Here is a 27,183-nt window from a genome sequence, read left to right as displayed (position 1 = left end):
AGACTCAAATACAAATGCTCCCGTAGCCATTCTTCATCTCCACAGAAGAGGCTGAGCATTGGAAAATTATATTTGCACTGAAAAAGAGATCTGGGTGTTATGCAGATTTGAACCTGGTTGAATGGACAAAAATAACGAGGTGTGCCTCATGGCATTGCATAGCTGGGTTATTTTGATAGGCTAAGGCAGTGTATGTGTGTGTCAAATGTTCCATCAACCCAGTCTCTGATTCAGCTTTAATGCAATCTCTGAATAGGCTGCACATTGATGGATTCCATAGTCAGCTTTACTATAAGACACGAACATAATCATTGAGGGCCTGGACATTTTGGCGCCTGAGGTGAACCACAAAATGGTACCCGCCCCCCATGCAACCAGGGAAGGAGGGTTGAGTAGAAATCTACATTAGGAACAAGGGGGAAATAATATACATTGGGATCTGCTGGCCCTGTGGATGCTGCCGTCTGAGGTGGTTGCTTCACCTTGCCTCGTGGGTGGGCCGGCTCTGGCCGGCCCACAGGGCATACTTAAGCAAGGAAAAAATGGCAGGAAAAGATGGTGCAGAGCAGGGCCAGTGATAGGTATAGTCTGGGCAGAATGTTGTTGTTGTTCAGACGTTCAGTCATGTCCGACTCTTCATGACCCCCTGGACCAGAGCACGCCAGGCACGCCTATCCTTCACTGCCTCTCGCAGTTTGGCCAAACTCATGTTAGTAGCTTCGAGAACACTGTCCAACCATCTCATCCTCTGTCGTCCCCTTCTCCTTGTGCCCTCCATCTTTCCCAACATCAGGGTCTTTTCTAGGGAGTCTTCTCTTCTCATGAGGTGGCCAAAGTATTGGAGCCTCAGCTTCAGGATCTGTCCCTCCAGTGAGCACTCAGGGCTGAATTCCTTCAGAATGGATAGGTTTGATCTTCTTGCAGTTCACGGGACTCTTCTTGCAGTTCACGGGACTCTCTCAGCACCATAATTCAAAAGCATCAATTCTTCGGCGATCAGCCTTCTTTATGGTCCAGCTTTATGGTCCAGCAGAATGCCAGGAGGTAAATGAAAAGGCATAGGCCGCATTCAAACGACACATTTAAAACACCATGATGCCACTTTAAATAGTCACACACACACACACACACACCCCCAAATTCTGGCAGATGTAAAGGTGCTGAGAGTTGTTAGTTCCCCGTAGGGTTGCCATATTTTGAAATGCAAAAAAAGAGGAACACATTTTCCGACTTCTACTTTTAACTATGGATTACTATGTTGTCTCTTATTTTACATACCCATGAAAAAGAGAATGTGTCCTGGAAAAAGAGTGCACATGGCAACCCTACAGTGAGGTTCCCAGAGTTCCCTGTGAAGAGGCATTGCCTGCTAAAACACTCTGAGAACTGTAGCTCTGGGAGGGAACTAGGGGGTCTCCTAACAACTCTCAGCACCCTCAACAACTCCTAGAATTATCTGACGGAAGCCACGACTTTGGTATCATAGTGCTTTAAATGTATGGTGTGAATGTGGCTTTTTTCAACCCTGGGCCTGAAGTTCTCCACCGCTGCCTCCAAGGTACTGGGTCTAGTTGAGATGTATGGAGTTCTGTTGGACTTGCTAGATATGAACAAACAGAAACCCAATTAGCCATCTCAAGGCACTGGGGATAATCCTGAACTGTCTGGGTGAGTTCCAAATATCTTTCAGGACTAAAGAGGGCATCAGTAGAGTGAATCAGTAATTTTACCTGAAAGTTGGCACGTCCAACCAACTAAGGAATAACCCACATCCCTCATCTCCCAACTCATTGTTTATGTGGCATTTGTCATTGGGGAAGAGGTTTTATGATTTTGCAGATGGAGAACTGAGGTTGGGACATTTTGGCCTTAAAGCCAGGTCCCCCGGTATAAATATCTCCCTGCACCATGCTTTCTCTCCTGACGCAACTCTGCAAGAAACAGATGTGCCAAAATATGAAGAGCTGCCTGAGGATAAATACCGAGTTTAGAAGGTCTCTGTCATTCACCTGCTTGTGTCACTAAGTGAGCACTAAGCAGAAGGCAGTATGATAAAAGCCCTGAAACGCACCATTGAAATAGCAAATGCAAGGTTCGTACTAAAGGTTTATAAGGCCAAGGATGCCTCTGATCCGCAGCTAACCTTCCATTCACGAGAAATGCAAAACAAAACAGAAAATGTGATAACATTTAAAAATAATTACAATGCCTGGGAGGATGAAATACATAATCACAACACTTATATTTATATCTGAATGGATACAATCTTGTTCTTGGTGTATTTTTGCTTAGAACAGATGCAGCAAGCCCCCCTCCCCTTTTTTTATTCTGGTCCCCTGCATAAATTACCATATTTGCCTGAGAGTGGCTGTAGGCACCATTCTATTTCTGATTTTCATTCTTGCACACATTTAAACAATGGGATTGGAAGGAAGTACAGTTCTTATTTACACCTGCAGTTTTTAATCCATGCAAAATCCTGTTTAGGCAGTGCTGGGCTGAAGGATAAGGGAATATTACAGTATCTTCAAAGCCAATGTGCCTCAGGCCCAACGGAGTAGTGTGGCTGACACTTAGCCAGCGAGGATAAATCAATCAATTCATTAGCTGTATGAAGCCTCCAGTTTCTGAGGTAGTATGTCCCTAAATACACTTGGTAAGAAGCAACAAGGAGAAGGAACTATTGCCCTTATGCTTGTGGGCTTCCCATAGGCATCTGGTTGACCACTGTGGAAAAAGGATACTGAACTAGATGGACTTTATGTCAGATCCATCACAACTGCTGTTATGCTCAAAGCTGGACCTCCGCTAGTGTTTGAAGGAAAGATTTTCTGTACAGTCTCCAAGTTTAGCTACTACCTGTATCTGTGCTGGCAACCCAGACTGGATAGGTAAGGAATGCTGGCATGGATAGGACCTATGTATCCTCCATCCCACTAGAAGTCCAGCCCTACTTTCATGCAAGATGAGGTGGTCCTATGGTCATATTATGGGGAAAGGGTGCGGGCCTTAATGCAATGCAGTCTCCACTGTCCCATTACACTTTATCTCAGACCTTCAATTATATAAATTATATACATTTTTTGGAAGCCGAAAGTATGTTTCGGGTGTCGGCATTGTTTCCGGGGCCAATCAGCCAATCAGAAGCTGGTTTGCAAATGTTTTGGAAGTCAAACGGACTTCCAGAATGGATTGAGTTCGAGAACTAAGGTATCACTGTACTTGTAGACTGTATCACCTCAAGCATGGGCAGAGTTTACACATACAGCTGCTGTTCACTGAGTGAGGTACACACTTGTGTGAATATATCCATATAGCAAGCAAGATGGAAGGTCAAGTAGCTTTTTTGTTTTATTTACAAATGCAGGAAATGCCCCTTCCCGAACAACCAGGTACAGTGGTACCTCTGGTTGCGAACAGGATCCGTTCTGGAGGCTTGCTTGCAACGTGAAAAGCCCGCAACCTGAAGTGCTGTATCTACGCAGGTGCGCGGTGCAATTTGGTGCTTGTGTGCATGCACAAAGCATGATTTAGCGCTACTGCGCATGCACGAGCGGCGAAACCCGGAAGTAACCCTTTCTGGTACTTCCGGGTCACTGCAGGACGCAACCTGAAAAAACGTAACATGAGGTATGACTGTATAGGAATAATATGCACAATGGATGTAATGTTGTTCTTGGCTGCACTTCAACTCTACTCTTCCTCCAGGCTTCCCAGTGTGGTGTATGCGGTGCATTTTATCCTCACAAAACACACTGTGATGACCCAGTGACGTACATTGCTGAGTAGGGATTTGAAACTGGGTTTCTTTCCCCCAGTACTAGTCTGACCCTGTAGCTCAGGAGTAGCCAATATGGTGCTGGCCTACAGCTAAGAACAACACACACAACGTGACAGGCTGTATGTAATTATATGAATTCTTTTTTAAAAAATCTTATTTAATTCTTTTTTTTAAAATACAATTCAACATGTCATATCAAAATATGTGGTTCTGTAGACCAACTCTGACGAAGCCCGGTTGGGCGAAACAAGGAAATATCCTGGAATCCTTGTCTTATTTTCTGCATGTGCCAATGCCATTCTTCTAAGTCTTTCGCCTGAAACCTGCATACAAAGAAAGCATCTTCATGTGGAACATTACAAGATTGATACAAGAATTCCACATCGTGGATATTGCTAACATAAGAAGTGAATAGATTGTATTTCCTGGTTAATCTGCTGGACTCTAATTTCTCATAATATGTTTTGTTTGTATGATAAATTAGTCTACAGAACCACATATTTTGATATGACATGTTGAATTGTATTTAAAAAAGAATTACATAAGAATATATATATATATATATATATATATATATATATATATATATATATATATAGTTACATACGGCCTGTCACATTGTATGTGTTGATCAGTTTTGCATTTACGTGACAAAGGGTTTGATAGTGTTTTGGCCTACAGCTAGGAACAGGCAAAGCTGTCAACTTTGGGTCCTCTCAGTTTCTCAGTTTTCCAATCTTAAATTCAACTTTTCCATATTCTCACATCAGTTTGCCATTGTTGTTATTTTTTAAAGGTCTCCTGAAAGGTTGTCACTTCCCATTGCTCCTTGGCCATTGGCCATGATGGGCGAAGCTGATGGGGGTTGAGTCCAACAACATTCGAAAGATGTCATGTTGGCTACTCTTCTTGTAGCCACCACGCTATACCAGTTATCCAGTTGTCAAACACCAGGCTCTAAGACTCCAAAGAGAAATGCCAGATAAAACAATGGTAGGAATCTAACTGCTGCTTGTTTTGGTAGTGGGGAAGGAAATATTTTGCAACTTGATCTGAGAGAAAAGAGAGCAGCATAGGTATCAAGTGTAATTATGTTATTAAACTGTGAGCGTTCCTTCGGTTTTTCATAATCTCATTTAGTGTTTCTGATGTCAAGCTAAATTATTTTTAATTGCTTTTATGAAAAATATTAGATGCATTAATGGTTTTCTGAACTAGCTCTGAGAGTGCAATTTTGTGAGAGAATTTCTTTATCTTCTCCAAAGAGTTTAAGTTAATGTTCATGTATCGGTAATTGGAGTGACTAAGCTAGTAAGTAATCACAGTGTTATTATCATTAAGGAAAGCACACAATGTCACACCATGGTAATATTCCTCCTCCGCACCGTTTCTTGTTGGGCATGATGGTGTTAGCATTAAACATTCATGCTGGCTCTCTCCTATTGTTCAGCTTCAAATATGTTGAGAGTCATTCATAACTAAAGCAATGGGGTAGCTGCATGCTATTCACCTCCTGCACAATCGTGTGTTGGGCAACGCACACAAGTGAAAGCATGGGTGATGGTTAAATGACAAAGCTCACGCTGCAAAATCAGAAACGGGAGTAAGCATGTACCCACACTGTCACAATGTAGAAATATGTGAATGATCTTGGGATCCGTACACTGTCCCCAAAGCATAGTGGGGCATATGATTCACACCTAGCCCACTTAAAGATCCTCTTGCAGATGCAGCTCACCTTGCCGATAAAATATGTTAAAACTGTTGCTATGCGATTCATTCCTAAGGATGTAGGAAGAACCCTGCTGGATCAGACCAGCTCCCTGTTCTCACAATGGCCAGTCGGAAGCCAACCAGCAGGACCAGGGCGTGAGCACAGCAGCAGTTCCCTCACTTGTGATTCAGGTGCAGTGTGCAGGAAAAGGCTGTCCTCAGGTATGGTGGAAGATTTTGTCCCAGTGCCAGTGTTGAAGTAATAAGATTCAACAGGCCTCGGGCACCACATTCTCTTGGTCTAACCCAGATCAGGTGGAAAATGGTGAAATACATGGGAGAGGGAAAGAGAGGGAGGGAGTGGGGGGGGGGGGGGGGAGAGAGAGAGAGAGAGAGAGAGAGAGAGACTGGCTATTCACCAGGTGGAAAAGAAATGCTCACAACAAAGGAGACATCAACCCTTTGCAGTATGAAAAAGAACCCAAGTAGCATTTTGTGGCTATTTAATATTTCTGCTTTGCTTTAGATGCTATATAGGCTGTTCCTCGATATGAATCCCCCCTCCACCTTTTATTTTGGCAGTGTTTCTTCTGAATCACGAACACCACATGCAGAGTATGTGCTCCCAAGAGGCTGCAAGCAAATGTTTCCAGGAAAATAAAAACCACCCTGAATTTATAAGTGTGACATTTCTAAATCCCAGTGAATTTCTAAACTGGGGGTGGGGAAAGGAAGCAGCTAACGAAATGGAAACCTTTTTCTGCTTTCTGTTCCCTTCAGTGCTTCCAGGAGGGATGGGCAGAATAAGGGGCATAGTTTATAACCCTTGAGCAGTACAGAGCAGCCATCACTGGGAAACCTTATCTTGACTGTTCTTGTAAGGCAGCAATTTCTGAGCTTGAAGCAGAGATAAGGAGAGAAAGACAGACTGACAGACACAGCAACTTCAGAGGAGACTGAATGATTGAGAAAATTCAGGTTCAAGCAGAGGAATTAAAGCTAGTTAAATTAAACAGGAGAGTTGCTAGGTACTTAAAATGACTTTGGGCTAGAGCCCTGCTAGATTGGACCAAGGGCCCACCTAGTCCAAAATCCTGCCCCCATAGCGGCCAAGCAGATGTGTATTGGAAGCCTGCAAGCTGAACCCAAATGCATCAGCATTCTTCCCATTGGCAATTTCCAGAAACTAGTACAGTAGAGCCTTATCCTCCACAAATTCATCTAATCCTCTTTTAAAATGTATGGATTGATGAGAAAGCAGCCAGGGTCTGTCCTGGTGAAATATATGAAGAGAAGTATTTGTGAAGTACTGGCTAGAAAGTATTCACTTTCCTACAGACGGCAGTGCCTAGCATCTTAAATAAACCAGCTCTATCTGAAATGCCTTCATAATCAGCATTCAACGTGTGGCACTTCAATTATATAAGGATCAGTACAAATTTAATCCAGCCCTTGATAGCTTTATCTATTTACTTTACACAGCTGTTGCAAGGCTGAAGCCTCATCTTTCAACAGCTCCCGAACTGCAATGTAGGCGGATTGCATATTTTGGAAAGCATGTGTGATTTCAACATTTGCATTCCTTTGTAGGAAAATTGTTTCGTCTAGATGAGCAGAAGTAGATGCTTTAATAAACACTCACAAGTGAAATATACTGATCCAGCTTTATATTAATAGCCAGCCTGAAGTCATCATTCACAATATGTCAGAGCCATAGCTTAAGAGGTAAACATGAATGCGAAACATGACTATGGAGGAACTGCTTCCCTGTAATCTTTGTAGAGATGGTGGTGTGTTCTTGTGAATCATGCATGTGAGAAAATCAGGTATATGGCAAAACAGGGTATGAATTTTCATGCAACAGGACCTTAAACAAGATCTATGCTTGGCAAAGCTCTGGAAATGGCTCCTGGGATTTCATGTCTCTTTCGAAAGACAGATAAGTTCATTTTCACATCAGTCTTCAACACGTTTTCTGGTATAGGAGCAACTTATTTTTTAAAAAGAGACAATCCTGAAAAGGAAGTGGAAAAACTGTAGCACCTGCCTCCAGATGCTTACTGACTGAAAAACATTACTTTCTTTTCCATCACTCCCTTTCCTCTAAAGATATATTCATAGCAATGGCATCTCTGCAACCCAGTTTTTAGTTGCTGAAATGAAACACATCATACCATGCTAACAATGCATGCTATCAGGGCCAGCCCAATACATTTTGGCACCTGAGGTGGACTCCAACATGGCGCCAGGGAAGAAGGGGACCGGAACAAAGTGGGAGGGGGGAGAAAGATGGATATTGGGATCCACTACCTTGGTGGATCCTATCTCATGAGGCAGTCACTCCACTTTGCCTCATGGGAGGGCAAGACCCTGCACGCTGTGACAATTACCTCTTGATTTGAATGACAGAATTTTAACAAAAAGGCACCATGTATCCTTTCTGCCAAAGCCCATGCAGACATTTTAAAATACTAGAAATGGACAGGCTGCACCAGTTAATAGCTCCCACCATTTCATAACTGCAAAATATCTTATCCTCCCCACATACTATTGCAATGAAGGTTCATCTCTTTCCTACTGTACAGATTTATTCTGAAGAGGCTTGTTCTGTGCTGGGTTCTGAATAACAGAATCATAGAACTGTAGGGTTGGAAGGGACCCTGGGTTCATCTAGTCCAACCTGTTGCAGTGCAGGAATCCTGTCTACAGCAGCCCCTGGGTGGGCTTGAACCACCTGTCTTCCAGTTAACAGCCACACACACTGACTCGTGAGCTGGGCATGTTTGTAAAAGTGACCCAGTTAGAACAGTTAGGTTTATTAACAAATTTATAGTACAATCCTTGTAAGCCCCATTGAGTTAAGTCGTCTTTGATTGAAGCCTGTGACCTCCTGACAAAAGAACAAATTATCCCCACCCCCAACACTGTAGAGTGGAAATTGGGCAGGTTCACTGCTAAGAAAAAACTGAATCAAATTTCTTCCCCTCACCCCTAACTTTGAGTAAGCACAGGGGTGAATCCAATATGAAACTAATGAAGCTTAAGCTTCAGGGCCCCTCATCTTGGAGGGCCCCCAGAAACGGCTTTATTCCATGTTGCTTTTTTTTAAAAAATGGGTCTAGTAGACTCACATGACTCAAATTGATTATTTTTTTTGCTGTATAAATATTTCAACAATCCCTAAGTTTGAGAGTCAGTGGCACAGATGTTGTAAAGTTGTAAAGGAGATAACAGCGGTTACCCAGACCTCGCTGCTGGTTGTGAAGGGGCCCCCATAACAGTTCAAGCTTCAGGGCCCCCAAAATGTAGGTCCACCACTGAGTATGGATCCTAAAATACACTGGGCACAGCAAGGGTTGCTCAAACACACATACAACTTATTCGTTTTTCAGGCATGTTTGGAGATTGTTAGCTGGCATGGTTTAGGTGACATAAGCATCTAATTCTGCAGGGGCAAGAAACCCAGAGTGCCACTCAACAGACGAAATGGCAGTTAACTGCAAACCAACTGGAGCATGCCCACAAACGTATCCTTTGGGCCTCTTATTGCCATCTCGTTCATTACCTGGTTGTTTACATTATGCTCTGAGCTGCCTGATTTAAAGAGATTGGACTCAATGAGCCAATAATATATTAAGTACAGCAGTTTCACTTGCGTTACAAGATCTCTGGAACCGGTGATTAATTGCACTGCTCAGTTTATACAGAAAGCCACAGCGTAGACATGCTTAAGCCAGGTCACCTTGGCGAACAAAATGTCTAGTCATGGGTTAGAACAAAAATGTAAATGTTCAAAACAGCCAGAGCAGCTAATGAAATTATCCATGTCCATACCGTTCTTCACAACATAACATGGGTCCATCGTAGTAAAAGCAGCATTGAGCACCATAGTATGGGAGCCAGTGCACTGCAGTGGTTAGAGTGCTGGACCTGGGAGACCAGGGTTCAAATCCCCACTCAGCCATGAAGCTCACTGGGTGACCCTGGGCCCGTTGGTGTCTCAAAGCCTAAGCTACCTTTACAGCATGCATAGGCAAACTCGGCCCTCCAGATGTTTTGAGACTACAATTCCCATCATCCCTGTCCGCTGGTCCTGTTAGCTAGGGATGATGGGAGTTGTAGTCCCAAAACATCTGGAGGGCCGAGTTTGCCTATGCCTGCTTTACAGGGTTGTTGTGAGGATAAAATGGAGAGGGAGAGAACTATGGAGGAAAGAAGATACACAAACGTAATGATAGATAGATAGATAGATAGATAGATAGATAGATAGATAGATAGATAGATGATAGAATGAAAAAAAACAAACCCCACCTTCTCCAGTTCCTTGGCCCAGGCATCCCATCATGATGAACAACACACTGAACCCCTTTCCCCAGTCAGACTGGATGTATTTATGTACTGAAAGCAGGATAAAGCTTTAGCTTGGCAGCCCTATCTTCAAATAACTTTGACAGCTTGACCCGAAGTACTATCAGCAGGCCCGTTTGACTATTGACTTGACACAGGATATCAGATCTACATGGATTTACAGGAGGCGGCTCTGCGACAGGTTAGAGAGGTTGGCAACACCCACAAGAAAGTGCAGTAGCACAGAGTACAGTAATGGTGTTACTATGGTTATGCCTTGCTAATTAAGAACAGCGAAGCATTACCTGCTGGCACCCATCTATGTACAATTTGTGTGAATAGTCTATACACAAAAATACTTTTTTGGGGGAGAGGGAATGCTTCAGGTCAACTTGGCCTTTTGAATTCTGCTCTGTTTGTGGTTGATTGGAGCTGGGGTTAAACCTCAGAAGCTGTTTAGAGGAGAATTCCATATGCAGAGTGCATTTCCTGCAATGCTAAACAGCCATAGCTTCCCCAACAAACCAACATTAAGTGGTGCCATTAAGAGTGAGTTATATGGTCAAAGTCCAAGGTCTACACCATACAGCCTGGGTGGGTGGGGTCCCCCACCTAACTGAGAGAATGGAGAGCCAACAAGTGGCAGCCTGTTAGGAAGTGAAATGACACACTGGCCAGGGCCATCTTAAGCATACCCGGTGCCGTGGTGCAAAGCTCCCTTTGGTGTGCCACCCCCACCCCTGTTTCTCAGAGTTTTTTAGGGAGGACGGCGCTGCCAGCGGGGCCGGAGGAGGTGGGCAGTGGCTGGAGGGCGGCTGTTCTGGTGGGGAAGAGGCGGAGTCTGGACACAGCGCCTCCTGGCTCAGCTGGCCACTTCATGCCGCGGTGGCCACGGCAGACGGAGGCACCGGGTGTGGCACTACTTTGGTGGAGGCGGGTGAGGGTGGTGAGCTAATGCTGGGAAGCACTGCATCCAGCCTCCGCCTCTTCCCTGGCGCCCTCTAGAACTTGGTGCCCTGGTGCCCCGCGCCACTAGCCTCTATGGGTAAGACGCCCCTTGTTGTAGCGTGGGGATAGTGATTCAGCAAGTGACTTCAGCTCTCTGACATAGCAGGCAGGAGACAGCTTCTTCATGTAACACTCTTTATTCAAGTAAACAAGACTAGGGAACCAAGGAGAGGGAAGCTACATTTATAGGGACAGCAGACTGGCTAGAAAGGATACATTTTGAAGGGAACAATCTCAAGCAATCACAAAGCTGCCTTTTGATGGGAACCAATAAGACTGAGGATTGAAATGCAGCAACTTGAATGAACCAATAGTAGCTGTTCCTTCTGGAACAGAAAGGCAGCTACTTTCCCCTAATGTGAATACAGACAATAGTAATACAGATATGATAACCCTTGAATCAATACACAACACCCCTGACACTGGCTAATTCTGCCTTCAGTTGCCAGCTATTTTAATTTCAATCATTGCCACCCCAGGATGAGTGGCAGCAAGCTCAGCCAATCAGATGCTGCCTTTGGGGTGTGTGAGCTCCCGAGCAGTGACAAAAGGAGCATGGCAACCCCACCTCACCAGCCCCTCTCCTCAGACCTGGCAGTGTTTCTGAGAAAACTAGGATGAAGCATGTGACTCCCAAATCATTTTTAACCACACACAACTCTATCATTTTAGGTATTAAGCACTACACAGGCATTGCTGAAAAGGCCACATGTTCTGAAAATGAAGAAAGAACAGGCAACGAAAACAATACCCTCCAAAATAATGAAAATAATAAAATAAATATATAAACAACACAAACCCTTACACAAGCCCGCATTGCAGGATAGTGTCTCTAACTCAGTATCCAGTCATTACTCTGCCTGAATAATATATCAACACCATTTACTAGATGCCCGATCAGCAAGATCTCTTTTTTTTAATAAAATTAGTCAATTGCTGCAGGGTCATAATTTTATCTCAAAGCATAGGGATTCATGCATGTTAACTCCAGTGCACCCAGATGAATATATATCCCTGAGGCTTTTCTGAAACTATATCAAGGACGCACCAGAAAATTGCTTTATCATTCTCCAAGATAATTGCTAACCTCAAACCACATAAATGCCGCTGCTTCCACTCATCAAGCTTCCTACATTTTCACAATACTTTGAAAGTCTGAGTACATGATGTTATAAGTTTGGGTGGGGGGCAAAACTCCCCTAAAATATTCAGTAAAGGGTTGGAATTTAAGCAAACAACTACCGGGTAAATTGCTGGGTCTAGTGAAGGCTGGAGTTTAAACCAGTATTTCTCTGTCCAGGAAACCGTCTAACAGAAAAACCATCAAGAGGTAATCACCGGAATGGCTGATCCATTAACCCATTAAGAAGGCCATTAAAAGAGAGTTTCTGGGCCAGACACAAAATGGGGAAAGCCCCTCCCTGAGGTGATAGTTAGCAGAGACAAAAGGTCAGGGTTTTTTTTTGGGGGGGGGGAATTGCATTGGATGCAATGAGGTAGGCAAATAGGGGGAAAGTGTCAGTTTTGCAAGCTGGAGAATGGGGCAGAGCAGAAGGCAGGCAGTCTGAGAAGGTCAGAAATAGGATTGGGGTCTCTTGGAATTTGAGGCTGCAGCAATGGAAGGAACAGAACCCTCTTGGGACGTGAATGCTCTGCACTCTCTTCATCTAGGTTCAGGTTGTATATATGTGTAAATAAATCATATATCTCATGCCTAGCAAGTACTCTGGAAAAACTGGACAGCCCATTTTTTCTTGTGAGAGAACAATGGCCATTTCAGGTGCTGTGATCTCATGTGATTTCATGCCATGATTCCTGCCCCCCCCCAAAAGTGCTTTTTCCAAGGCCAAGTTCTCACATGGCACCCTGTGCCTGAAAAAGCGTTTTTTCAGGGGGAAATCGCTACGCAAAATCGCACAAGATCATGGCGCCTAAAATGGCTGCCATCCACACGTGAGAAAAAAATTGAAAGATGGCGTACCGGAAGATGATGTTCTGGTTTTTGCCTTTAGTATGTTGGAGCCTTTATGTTCCAAAAGGAAACACAGTTCCTGGTAAGTGTGCCAGATACCCCTGAAATCTTGTACCGCTTGGAGATTGGGGTGATGTGTAACAGTACCAAGGAAATGTGCTAGTCTACCTGATTGTTGTAGTACCTCAGTTTACGAACTTAATCCTTTCTGGAATCCTTTTCTGTTCTTAAACTGAGGCGCGCCAGTGCCCTTCCACCATTCGGATTCCGTTCTTGTTGTTGTTTAGTCGTTTATTCGTGTCCGACTCTTCGTGACCCCATGGACCAGAGCACGCCAGACACGCCTATCTTTCACTGCCTCCTGCAGTTTGGCCAAACTCATGCTAGTCACTTTGAGAACACTGTCCAACCATCTCATCCTCTGTCTTCCCCTTCTCCTTGTGCCCTCCCTCTTTCCCAACACCAGGGTTTTTTCTAGGGAGTCTTCTCTTCTCATGAGGTGGCCAAAGTACTGGAGCCTCAACTTCAGGATCTGTCCTTCCAGTGAGCACTCAGGGCTGATTTCTTTAAGGATGGATAAGTTTGATCTTTTTGCAGTCCATGGGACTCTCAAGAGTCTCCTCCAGCACCATAATTCAAAAGCATCAATTCTTCAGCGATCAGCCTTCTTTATGGTCCAGCTCTCACTTCCGTACATTACTACTGGGAAAACCATAGCGTTAACTATATGGACCTTTGTCGGCAAGGTGATGTCTCTGCTTTTTAAGATGCTGTCTAGGTTTGTCATTGCTTTCCTCCCAAGAAGCAGGCGTCTTTTAATTTCATGACTGCTGTCACCATCTGCAGTGATCATGGAGCCCAAGAAAGTAAAATCTCTCACTGCCTGATAGGATGATACAAAGGGCTTAACAAGGTATTACATCTGTAAGGGCACGTTTGCAGGAGTAAACACATCTAAAATCTCAGAAGCGGGAAAAATTGTGGGGGGGGGGGATGAAGTGTAAACAGTTAGTAGTGAAAAAATTAAGCTCCCTTCTGCTCAAATTGCAATCTCCCCAAACTGCTTTTCCTTATTTCAACAGAGAATAATATGTGCATGCCATACCCCAAAGTGGATGTGATTTTATCTATAACAGCAGCAAAAGCAACACAGGCAAACCAAAGGACAGAGGAAGATGTTGGCCCCCTGCACAATTTTCAAGGCCAGCAAATTTTGGGATGGAGGGGGGAAAGAAGAAGAAGAAGAAGAAGAAGAAGAAGAAGAAGAAGAGGAGGAGGAGGAGGAGGAGGAGGAGGAGTTTGGATTTGATATCCCGCTTTATCACTACCCGAAGGAGTCTCAAAGCGACTAACAGTCTCCTTTCCCTTCCTCCCCCACAACAAACACTCCGTGAGGTGAGTGGGGCTGAGAGACTTCAAAGAAGTGTGACTAGCCCAAGGTCACCCAGCAGCTGCATGTGGAGGAGCGGAGATGTGAACCCGGTTCACCAGATTACGAGTCTACCGCTTTTAACCACTACACCACACTGGCTCTCATTTGATGATGCAGCAAATGAAGGAGAGCGTAAGAATTCTCAGCCCAGTGAATGCCATCACCTGGAGGGAGCTGGGGAGGTGGGGAAATGAAGTCCAGGTGAACGGCGCACATGGATTCCGAGCGTTATTTCAAGTGGAAGCTTTAGATATAACAGAGGTTGGCAGTGGTAGCTGGGCAGCAGGAAGCAGACAAATGCCAAGAGCAGAAGTGTCTGGTTTCAAAATTTCCTGGGATGGGGTAGGGCAAAACTCATGTTTGCTCTCGCCTCATAAATCTGATCAACAGAGAAAACAGGAGTTATGAGCAGCTCCTTGAAAACTCTGTGTGTGTATTTGGGGACTGGAGAGAACCTTCTGTAACAACTTAATGTTTTATTTACAGTGCCAAAACGCTCAAGATCTGGCCCTGACCTACAAACATGCAATTTTCGAAGGCATTTTATTTATTAAACCCTATGCTAAGAAAGTTAAAGCTATGGTTTTCCCCAGTAGTGATGTATGGAAGTGAGAGCTGGACCATAAAGAAAGCTGATCGCCGAAGAATTGATGCTTTTGAATTATGGTGCTGGAGGAGACTCTTGAGAGTCTCATGGACTGCAAGAAGATCAAACCTATCCATTCTGAAGGAATTCAGCCCTGAGTGCTCACTGGAAGGACAGATCCTGAAGCCGAGGCTCCAATACTTTGGCCACCTCATGAGAAGAGAAGACTCCCTGGAAAAGACCCTGATGTTGGGAAAGATGGAGGGCACAAGGAGAAGGGGATGACAGAGGACGAGATGGGTGGACAGTGTTCTCGAAGCTACTAACATGACTCTGACCAAACTGCAGGAGGCAGTGGAAGACAGGAGTCCCTGGTGTGCTCTGGTCCATGGGGTCATGAAGAGTCACTAAACGACTAAACAACAACAAAACAACAATGCCAAGAAAGCCCTATTGTCCTACATCCTTCGCTCTGAGGAACTGAAACTTTTACTAGTGCCACATAATGTTCAGTCTTTTAGCCTGGTGTCACTTGTGCTTTTGAATTTCTTGCCTTTTGACATTAGGTAGGCAATCTAATTAAGGACACGGGTGGTGCTGTATTCTAAACCACAGAGCCTAGGGTTTGCCGACCAGAAGGTTGGCGGTTTGAATCCCCGCGACGGGGTGAGCTCCCGTTGTTTGGTCCCATCTCCTGCCAACCTAGCAGTTTGAAAGCATGAAGTGCAAGTAGAGAAATAGGTACCACTTTGGCGGGAAGGTAAACGGCGTTTCCGTGCGCTGCTCTGGCTTAGTCATGCTGGCCACATGACCCAGAAGCCGGCTCCCTCGGCCAGTAAAGCGAGATTAGCGCTGCAACCCCAGAGTCGTCCCCGACTGGACCTAACGGTCAGGGGTCCCTTTACCTTTACCTAGGCAACCTCACTATATTGTTATAGAGATCTGCTAGAAGCTTTTTATTTATTATTTCAGCAAGCCTACCCAGAACTATAGTTTAGTAACCTAGATTTGTTTTAAATGTTTTACTGATTTTATCTGTGCTCTACTGATAATTATCTTGTGTGTGTGTGTGTGTGTGTGTGTGTGCACTCACACGTATTACTTTGGTGGATTTTAGCTGGACTATAATTATGTACTCTGCTTAAAGGGCTCATGGATCAAGTGGTTTATAAATCCTTCTAAAGAAAAATTAAACAAAAATTAGGCATTTGACAGCAGTGTGCCAATGTTTCTATAGTTCAGAGGTGGGATTTTAATTTTTTTTTTTACTAGATCTGTGTACACACCATAAATTTAAAGGACATGCACTTCCCCAAAGGTTTATGGGAACCGTAGTCTGTTAAGGGCACTGGGAATTTTAGCTCTATGAACTCTATTACTTCTCAATGCTGTTAAGAAGTGAGTTCAGATCTACGAAAGACTGCACCTTCCTATCTCTGAAAATAGGTTGTGTGTGTGTGTGTCTTTGTCAGGCCCAGCCAGGAAGAGAGAACACACTTGTTGGACATGCTTCTGGGGAACTGCCTACATGAGAAGGGGCATGGTTGAGATTATCGGGCTCACGTGACCAGAAGATGTATAGATCAACATCACATACACCACTGGGGGAGATTATATTCTACATGGAGAGAGTGAAAAAGCCAGAGACAGAGATACAAGACTCTGCATCCAGTGGGTCCCACTTCCAAGGGATGGGAAAGAGCTCTGCTTGAGACTCTGGAGAATGTGTCTAAAGTGGTATGCGTGATTCGCCTCCTCATTTTATCCTCACGACTACCCTGTCAGGTAGCTTAGGCTGAAAGATAGTGACCAGGATCACCCAGTGAGATTCATGGTGGAATGGTTTATTATTATGATTATTTATTATCAATAATTTATATCCCACCATCTGTCCAAGGAGCTCAACGTCCCATGCACATCTTTCATAACAACTCTGTGGGTAGGATAGGCTGAGAGATAGTGACTGGCCCAAGGTCACTCACTGCTGAGTAGGTATTTGAACTCTGGTCTCCCAGGTCTAGTCTGACCCTCTGTCCACGACACCTTACTCGCTTTCATTTTATCTTGGATCTCCTCGGTCCTTGTCCATCACTCTTGGCCACTGTTAGACAACACTGGGCTAAGATGGGTCAGTAGTCTGATTCAGTATAAGGCAACTTCGTATGTTCCTTCAGATGGTTTGTAAACAGCTGTTCTTGTACCAGCAAAGTGCCAAAGTACCCCGCAGGATAAGTGGGAAATGTAGCCAGGAAAAAATGTAGCCATCTTGGCAGTATTCCTTCAGTGATCAGCACATCTCACAACACAAAATAATTTATGCAAATGTTATCTTTGCACACAATAAAATATAAATTATCATTTCCCCTAGAGTACAACATATCTAAAACTCTAGAGTTCTCTTCTGAGTTATGAGTGAGGGGTGCAAGGAAATCTTGAATGGCAGGATATATATATATATATATATATATATATATATATATATATATATATATATATATATATATATGATAAGACTCCAAATGCATGAAACGTGACAAACATTATATTGTTCCTTTGATTTCCCTAGATCATATTACCAAAGACAGAGACATAGACTGACAATGATAGCTGCCTACAGATCTAATTTAGAAAAGGGCAGTTTTAAAGCCTGCTTCCTTTGCGTTCTTGGCTCATTGTATAATGTCTCCCAGACGTTCGTCTGCATCATTTTGCCTGCACCAAATAACAGTAAAAAGGAAAGTGAAAGTATTAAGGCTGGAGTCTTGATGACACCTTTTACTTGGGAGTAACTCCCATTGAATTAAACAGGACTTACTTATGAGTAGAGAGGGTTAAGATCGCACTGCTATCTATCGCTCCATCATAGGAATGAGTATTGCACTGAGAGGAAAGAATCGGCAAGTGAGATGTAATCTGTATAAATTTATATATGTGAAAATGTGTTTTGTGCACACTCTCACACACAGCAAATTATGTCACAGACAGACAGCTTTCTCAGGAATTGCCAACATGGTGCTCATCGGTACACATGCACCCATATGTGACATTTTAGGCATCCCCCCCACTGATATTATGCTTGGAAGAAGAACATTTTTGGTTTTCAAAAACAGACCCAAAAAGGTTGGCAACCCCGGCTTATTGAATGACTGTTTGGATAAGAGAAATTTGAGAAGGTTAGAGTGGATTTGTGGATATTAGCAGTGTTTTTATCTATAGTGTATTACATACACTACTTTGATTGAGTGATTTGTAAGTGCTTCTAAAAAATAAATAAATCAGACATTCAAAAACAATTGCTTCCTTTGACAGATTCGGGTGGTTCTTTGACTAGGATTCTCATTGCTGGTCCTCCTTTCTGAAAGATGCCAGCCCTGGTCTACCATAGGCTTTCCTCCATTGTGCTTAAAGGAGCATACATGGCTCTCATCCTCCCTATGTTATCCTCAGAACAGACCTATGGTTTAACTTCTTCACAAATTTCCCTCCATGCATAGTGCTAAATGTGTAGCAGAGGAGGAGGAGGAGGACCATGCTTTCTAGATCCATCTCTAGCACTGCAACCTTTACTTCCTATGTTCACATATTCAGTGTAGGCATCTGAAAAGGCTTCCTTCCATGTGACCAGAAATCCTGCACGATCCAGGTCCTCAACTGAGTGGAAGCCTATGTGGACACAGTTACGTGTGCATGGGCCCTTTTCCCGGATGTCCTCAATGAATATGCAACCATAAGGGGCATTGCCAGCAGAGGGCATGACATCAGGGGTGTGGCCACGAGATGTGGTCCTGCTCTCCATAAATTTAGCTCCTATGCATGGTAATATAGTAGGTTTGTGAAGCAAGCTCTTATCTTGGGTCACGAGGAGGAAGGTTATGTGCCTCTACTAATCATGAATTTGGGTAGTGAACAAGAAAGAAAAAAATTGATGTAGGAAAGCCAGCTCCATCACAACAATTCTTTACAGCAGCTTCTCACCAAAAAGGCTGATGTGCAACCTCCCTTTTCAGTACAAGACTGAATTGCTTGCACTGGAAACTGTGGTTTGTATAAACATGCTTTACAACTCATGACTTGAAAACTAGCATAACGTAATAGGGTGTGGGACACTAAATAGGAAGCCCATGCTTCAAATTTATTCCCTTTGCTATACAGCAGGCAGCCTAAGGTGATCCACTCTTCTCCCAGCCTTAACAAGACACTTGAAATTTGGGGATAACATGACTAAGCTACCTTGCACAGATAAGTATTAAAGTTAAATTTAGAGGAATGTGGACAGTGCCTTCACTTTATTTCATGGACAGCACTATCCTATACATGCCAAAATGTATGTCCCATTCAATTCAATGGGGGCTTTCTTCCTATTAGGGGTACTGAACTGCATCCAGAATCATTTTAACAGTGTGATGTATATAACACCAAAACTAGCAGTTTATGGGGTTTGGGGATATTTTTCGTTGGCATCCAGAAAAACTTGGCTTCATGTTAATGTTTGGTTCACAGGCTGCAATGTGAAGATGCCCCCCTCCCCACGGGTTGGGGAAGTAATCAACTTTTTCACCTATTTCTATGGAAATTGGACTGATTGATAGAAGCTAACTTTGCCTTCATGCACTTCAAGGGCCACATACCCAAATGGCATCATTTCATGTAAAATACATACAAGTTGATTCATTAGGACATTTCCTCTGATAAAACTCTGGAAGCAACTTTGAATTAAAGCTACATCATTCATATCTCCTGCTAGCTCTGGGCATAGGTGGTATTTAAATTATATTATTATGATTATGATTATTATCAGCTGTGGTGGAATGTAAATCTAGCTGGAAGAAAGCTACTTAAAGACATTTTTATAAAGTACAAAATAAATCCAGTTTAAAATGTGTGACCCATAATTATTTCCAATACCAAAATTATTGGATCACAAAATAACCCAGCCAAAGCCTGAAAGCCAAAGGTTTAAGAATCCTCTTGCATACCCAGTATTTAGAAACAGCATGAGTAATAGATCAGATCAATCCAGCCAAGAAAATCACATTTAATAGAAGGAGTTAGGATTTATCCCTAAATGAATCTTGCATATATTGTTCAAACTGTACCTAATTTTTAAATTTTCCAATTCTAACACTATTTCCCTATACGTAATTAGCAATTGCCCTTCTAAATTAGCCTAGCTGCAGGCTTCAGCTTTCCTGCCCGTCAAAGTTGCAAAGCCTGCATAATTGATTATGAATAGCACTAAATCATAATTTTGCTATTTGCTTCCTGCCTTTTCAAGCAGTCGAGAAAGCTAACCAGGGTATATTTTTGTGCTGGGCCACTTTAGGCATTTTAAATTCTAAAAATAAAAAGTGTTCTCTTTCAGATTAGGTACCACCGAGATCCAATTAAAGAGTGCAAAAATCCGAAATGCATTCATGGGGCTGTGGCTTTTATTTGTTCCCATGCCTTCAGTTTCTGTTCAAACCCTGAGCTGGAATATCTGTGGACATAGTTTGCAACAAAGCCATGCAAAAAGTTCCATTCTACGAGGCTGGAAGAGTCCATGCATCGTTTAAACACGTTGCCTCCTACAATTGCTATTGTCAGTTTCAGGGGAAATCAAATGGCCATTATTAAAGGCAGAAATGATTTCAAAGCACTTCCCCCCCCCCGCCCCCAAACCCTTTAGCAATACTCACATTCATCTTACACAAACAGACCTTCTCTTTCAAGCCATTCTGTAAGAAATTCCAGTCATTTCAATGGAATAAATAAAGTAGGGTCCTGTTCTCCGTACCGGCTGCCTGGGGTATTGTTCATCGCCTCTCTTTCCTTTTGATAACCATTCCTTCAGGATATGGAAGTTGAGTTCAAAAATAGACTCCAATTCACTTGGCATCAAGCATGCAGACTTCAACCCTTCCCAGCAGCTGTTAGGCTCCCACTGAACCACAACCTGGTGCCAATAGATTTCAATATAATCTTTTCTTGGAGCTGGTACGCTGCGTCGCATGAACTTGCCTTAACCCTCCAGATGGATGGTGATCTCTCAACAACGCTGAAAGAATATGAGCTGATCTGTCCTAAAGCCTTGTCTTTTTCATTCATCGACCTTGCAAGGAAAATCCCGTCTCTCTTCTGAATTATTCATGATGCCTTCCCTTCCACCACTCCCAATATATATGCTTCAAATCATTAAATGCAGCACGATTTTTTTCATTTTGCCTTTTTTTTTTAAAGAAAAAAAAGCTGTGTTGTATGCCTTTAACAACACACTTTAAAGACATATGTCACAGGTTTGCCCCCCACCTTTTCTCTTTTCAGTGATATTAATTATACTGTATACTCTTTTGTAAAACTGACCTCTCTGGCTGCAATCCTATACGCATGCATAGGATTGGGCTCTGAAGATAACAAATGCCATTTGAATAGAGCCGGTTATTATGTGAAAGTGGTTGGAAATAAAGTAATCATTACTCATTCAGCTTGCATACTGCTTATGTGCCAAATGCAGTTTGGAAGTATAAAGTCAGTTATGAAATCCATACGGAATTAATGTGCTTAAGAAACTTGAGGTCTCACTTTCCCCTTTTTTTTAATTAAAAAAACCAATTAATTTCCTTTGTCTTTTTGCAATGCTTTCAAAGTTGAGACAACTGAAAAAAACACCGCATAATTTTTATTTTTATTTTTAAAGGAGTAGATCCAAAGGAGATCAAAGAAACACCCTACAAACTCACGGATATGTTCTAGTTTTTTTGCATTGTTCATGCACATCTCATATCATGCACATGATCAACTTCTCCTGCAAGTTCCATAGATCCCACAAGCCCACTCCACAGTTAGTTGGAGCAGGGCTTTCACTGTGGCTGCCCCTGTTTTGTGTCATAACATCCTTGTTATACTTCGACTGTGGATGCTGTTTCTGAATGGCAGGTCAGCTTGGAGTAAGACCTTCCTCATCCATGATATGTTTTTGTTGTTGTTTTTATAATGTATTTTGTGTTTTTTATATTGTATTTTTATGTTGCAAACTGCCCTTAGATCTACTGTAAGCTTCCCAGAATGGCTGGGGAAACCCAGCCAGATGGGTGGGATATAAATAATAAAGTTGTTGTTGTTGTTGTTGTTGTTGTTGTTGTTGTTGTTGTTGTTGTTAGTGAAGGGTGGTATACAAATCTCAACAGCAACAACAACAATATGACAGGCACCCACTATTTGCACTGTTTACACTGCCCTTCTCAGAACTTGTTCCTGTTTGTCTATATTTTTTTTTTAATTGTGGCACCCACAATACTCTAGATGAGGTCTGATTAGGGCATAATAAAATGGAATCACCACTTCCATTGACTTGGAAACTTTCAATGCACAAAAGGATGCTCAGGCGTAGCTGCCTACCAGGGAATCAGAACAGATCCACACATTATTCAGAACAAGGTGGAAGAGTTATTGATTATGCTAGGGATGGGCAAATCTGTCATTTTTTCATTTCTCTCCATTTCCTATGGAGAGGCTCAGCCAGAGATCCATTGGATCTTAACCTCACTCATCTTGGCATCATATTTAAGCTTTAGGATTGCACCCATAATATCTCTTATAAATATACGATTGATAAACATGTTGAAATAATATCATAGTGATGATAGTGAAGACAAAAACTAATATCTAAATTGTATATCCAACTTTCATTAGATGGAAAAGTAATACATATGCTCTAAAGACTTCTAATGTTTTCTGCAGTGAGGGGGTCATAGCGTTAAATGGTATTGGATTGGTCCATGGGGTCACGAAGAGTCGGACACGACTGAACAACTGAACAACAAAAAATCCATACTGTGTAGATCAACACTCAGAACAGGGATAGGGCAGATTTTTCAGCCAAAGGGGTACATCCCCCAGAAGGACAACATTCTGGGGGCTACATGCCTGTGGTAGGCATGACCAGAGTCCAAAAGCCAGGTTTCTATGCACAGAGATGCATTTGAGAAAGTCTAAAGGAGGGTGAAGAACAGGAAAGGTGTGGGGGTATGGCCTGCGCTGAAGGGGTGTGGCTTATAAGTAGGCATGGCTTGGAAAGAATCCGAAGGGCTAGGTAGGAAGGCCCCAGAGGTCCTCACTTGGCTCCTGGACCTTAGGTTCCACCTCAGTCTCACACACCTCCAGTGATGCCTTGCTGTTGTTCACAAACCGCTAACCCACTTACATGAATTTGAACTGGTTGAGAAAGAATTGGTGCTGAGTCGAATTCAATGCCAACTTGAACCTTGACATCAACACTTGGAAAGTTCACTTTCTCTGATGTGTACTGGAGACATATCCTTCAACACAAACAACTCCGATGGGATGGAGTGTGTCTGGTATTTTGATGGACAAAATAATGCTTCATCTGCATTCAGTGGGATTTTGGATTTCCTTCTTCTGTCTGGCACAGTCACTGAGTGTAAATAGAATTACCTTGCCTGAGGTATATCTTAAACCACCCACACTAGAATCTTCTTAACCTATATCTTCTAGAGAATAGAAACAATCACCATAGCAACTGCATCCTCATACTAAAGCTCTATTTGTCTCTAAAGCCCTATATGTTTTTTTCATATATGGATGACACTTATTAATTTAAAATAAGATCTAACAATTAGCTCGTCTACAGGAGGCTAATGCCTCATCCAGTCCCTGCTGTTCAGCTTACGACTAGACAGTTGGAAATCTTGGCCATGTTTTCTGAATTGCTAAACGGCATTTCACCAGCAGGGAATTTCTTTGAATAAAACCACAGCACAAACTCACAGCTTTTTATGATCAATTATATTACATTTCTATACTTGATGTAAATTTATTGCAAAGTTTTTGAATTGCTCCATCAGCAAAAATTCTGCTGTAGTCCTGGTGTGAAATAACTTCATTAAGAAAAGTTTAAAAGATGCATTTGCCAATCATGTCACATTTAAGAAACATTTAAAGTACCAAACACATTCATTTAGGACATAAAACAAATGAAGCACAGTCGGCAAATGGAAATCACACTCAGGGAGGTTTTCGTGCAGGCAGAATGTGACCCATGAGGCTGATTTAAGAGCTGGTGTTTTGCAAGAGCCTCAGAAGTTTTTTATATTTGTCTGCACTAATTGAAGATTATTAATTGGAGATGAAAATTTGATCTAATAATAAGCCAGAGTGCACGGAAATGCTGTTTACCTTCCCACCACAGCAGTACCCATTTATCTACTTGCACTGGCATGCTTTTGAACTGCTAGGTTGGCAGGAGCTAGGACAGAGCAACAGGAGCTCACTCGGTTGCGGGGATTTGAACCACCAACCTTCTGATCAGCAAGCCCAATTTCTGAATGTCAGGTAGTTGTTTATCTCCTTGACCTCTGATGGTAGGGTGTTCCACAGGGCGGGCGCCACTACCGAGAAGGCCCTCTGCCTGGTTCCCTGTAGCTTTGCTTCTCGCAGTGAGGGAGACTAGTGATGTGAGAGGAAGATGGTTTCATCCTCAGTGCAGTTAGGAACTGGTGGTTAGACAAGAACAGCCTTGACTGGCTTGGTGCCCTGCAGATGCTCTGGACTACAACTCCCATCAGTCCTAGCCAGCATGTGATAATATGTTTTCCTTATATCTAAAGCGAGCTGGTGGTTGCATATTAGGAAATATTATTGACAACTCTCAAATGATTAAAGGAAAGAAACTCAGATGGGTTTTATTGTATTTTTTGGTTGCTGTTGCCTCCAATGCTAAATTTGGAGCTTTGACCCGCCAGCTTCTTTAAAGCTCCCTCAAGCCACCCATAAGCACACAAATCATATATTTTTTTATCTTCCGCCAGAATCCATGGTATCAGCTTTTTCCTCCCCTGCAAAGCTATTTCTCCTCGGAGCTACCTCTGCCACCGCCTGCCTCCCACTTTAGAAGCAGCAGTTCTCCTGTGCCACATTAACTCCCTGCCTTCCAACAGCACAGACCAGCAGGACAGTTTCAAGCATGCTCACAAGTGGGGGAAATGTTTAACTAGCATAGCAAAAACATCCTTGCTTGGGCAGATTTGCCAGCAGTGCTAGATTTAACCATTAGACTAGGACAGTACTTGCTTGTAAATGGAGGGCCTTCGCCCAAATGACACTTTCTGGGGTTTATGGAGAATGAACCTACTGAGTGTATGGTGGCTGCTTCTCTGTCAAATGGCAGAGCATTTTGTTTCCTGCGGGGTGCAATATATGGGATCTGGTACTTACATTTAATGTCACTAGTTGGCGCAAGTGATAGTGTGGTGTAGTGGTTAAGAGCGGTAGACTCGTACAGTGGTACCTCTGGTTACGTACTTAATTCGTTCCGGAGGTCTGTTCTTAACCTGGAACTGTTCTTAACCCAGAGCACCACTTTAGCTAATGGGACCTCCCGCTGCCGCTGCGCTGCCAGAGCACGATTTCTGTTCTTATCCTGAAGCAAAGTTCTTAACCTGAAGTGTTATTTCTGGGTTAGTGGAGTATGTAACCTGCAGCGTATGTAACCTGAAGCATATATAACCGGAGGTACCATTGTAATCTGGTGAACCGGGTTCGTGTCTCCGCTCCTCCACATGCAGCTGCTGGGTGGCCTTGGGCTAGTCACACTTCTCTGAAATCTCTCAGCCCCACTCACCTCACAGAGTGTTTGTTGTGGGGGAGGAAGGGAAAGGAGAATGTTAGCCACTTTGAGACTCCTCCAGGTAGTGATAAAGCGGGATATCAAATCCAAACTCTTCTTCTTCTTCTTCTAAGACGTATCGAGCAAAGTAAAGCCCTCTTTGCAATTCAGCAGTATTAGAGGGTGTGTCTGCTCCTTCCTGCACAGTACCCACAACAATACATTACAGAGGGCTGGGCTGCCAAAGCAATCCTAACTATAAGAGGTTGGCATAATTTGCACTTGCCCTGGCAAAACTGACCCCTATTCCAAACTCCATTCAGGAGCCTCTGGCAAGGCTATAGCTATCTGAGTGGCAGCTGAGACTGAACCCAGGTTTTGAGGATTGAGCCCTAGCTCAGAATGAGATTTATGGGGCTTGGAACAGGTGCAAATCTCTCATTGTCCTATCAGTTTAAGGTCCCCCTGCTAGACCCCAGCTGAGCAGAGCTGAGGAACCTAATGCTGGTATATCTTACTTATGCCAGCACAGTCCCAGCTCAACAGGGAGAGCCCAAGATCTGCTGAATCCAAACTTTCCTGCTCAAGGCAAATGGCAATAAGGTGCTGGTGGGGCCATGTGTCCAACTTTGCTGCGTACAATCCTCTGCTTGAAGGCATCCCCTACTTAGCTGACTGTCTAGACCACATCTAGGTTAAAAGATAAAATACCCCAAAGCAGGGTGAGCAAGAGGCACCACAGAGTTATCCATCACCAGATTGCATCTGGAGAACAGGCACACAACTCCCCTCCTCACAGTCTTCCCCACTATGAATGAGACCTATTGTAATTGCATTTAAATTACATGAATTATTTCTAAATTTGTATCTAAAATATAAATTACTATTCACAAATTCTATACAAATCTTTGCACTGCAGCCTGTGCTTGGAGGGTTGCCTTCTCGATGTAAGTTGTACAGTAAGTAGGGATATCATAAAAAAAAATGGAAAAGGAATCTGAAACTGCTGTAGTTTGCATGTTTATCTGTGGTCAGGAATGTACATCAGCCAAGCATATATGATAGGTATTTGTTCACATTGTTATTGTTTTTAAGTCTGCAAATGATACATGATTTATGACTTTTAAAACCTTGCTTTCACATCTCCCTTACATTGAAATGAAATAAAGTTATGTAAGTTACTAGGAGCTACTGCCCCTGCTCACGTTGCTCGCCACCCCTGCCTAGCCCCTGCTTGCCAGCCCTCACACTTTGTACCTCACCCAACCCTGGCACAAAACATTTTGCCAACTGAACAACTACACTGCTAAGAGACTAACTTGGTACTTCACTGGCCAAGACCCCATGTCACTACCCAGACTTTATTATATTAAAACGTCCCCTTTTAAAAGATGAGTTGTCATAATTCATTATACTTTCTCCAATAGATTTCCCATATAGTTTCCTACGAGCTTTGACTTTTGCCTCAGACATAACTGGCTGGTTTTGACACAGACATTCCTTTGTGGAGCTTATATAGGTATCACAGTTGACTTTCAAGTCGAAACATTGTGGGAGCTTTAATTTGGTGTTGTCTTGCCCTCTCTTAGATTGGCCTTGCAAAGCTCATTAAGCCCCTTAAGATTAGTGAAAATGTACTAACCCCCCTTCCCAGCTGGTAATATTATCCAACTGAACTTTTATGCAGCCTACAGGAAATTGCACAGTGCTGAATGCTGGGGCAGGCTAGCCTGCTGGGTAG

General features: G+C 43.1%; 1 protein-coding gene across 5 annotated transcripts in view; it reads right to left on the bottom strand.

The window, feature by feature from the left end:
* The window catches only part of LOC117047418 (schwannomin-interacting protein 1), a 365,411-nt gene that overhangs the window by 114,661 nt on the left and 223,567 nt on the right, over nt 1-27,183 (bottom strand). Inside the window, exon 1 of one of the 5 annotated variants that reach the window (XM_033150551.1) lies at nt 20,840-20,941. The exons of 2 other annotated variants lie outside the window; for them this stretch is intronic. In XM_033150551.1, coding sequence (XP_033006442.1) covers nt 20,840-20,926 — 87 coding nt within the window. In that variant the 5' untranslated portion in view covers nt 20,927-20,941. Of the gene's footprint in view, nt 1-20,517; nt 20,797-20,839; nt 20,942-27,183 lie in introns of those variants that run through there. 2 more of the 5 variants (XM_033150550.1, XM_033150552.1) reach the window with 2 other exon arrangements.

The sequence above is a fragment of the Lacerta agilis genome, chromosome 5 (assembly GCF_009819535.1).
Source record: "Lacerta agilis isolate rLacAgi1 chromosome 5, rLacAgi1.pri, whole genome shotgun sequence".
Lineage (NCBI taxonomy): Eukaryota > Metazoa > Chordata > Lepidosauria > Squamata > Lacertidae > Lacerta > Lacerta agilis.
The sequence above is the reverse complement of the archived record's forward strand: the minus strand, read 5'-3'. Positions and strand labels throughout refer to the sequence as shown.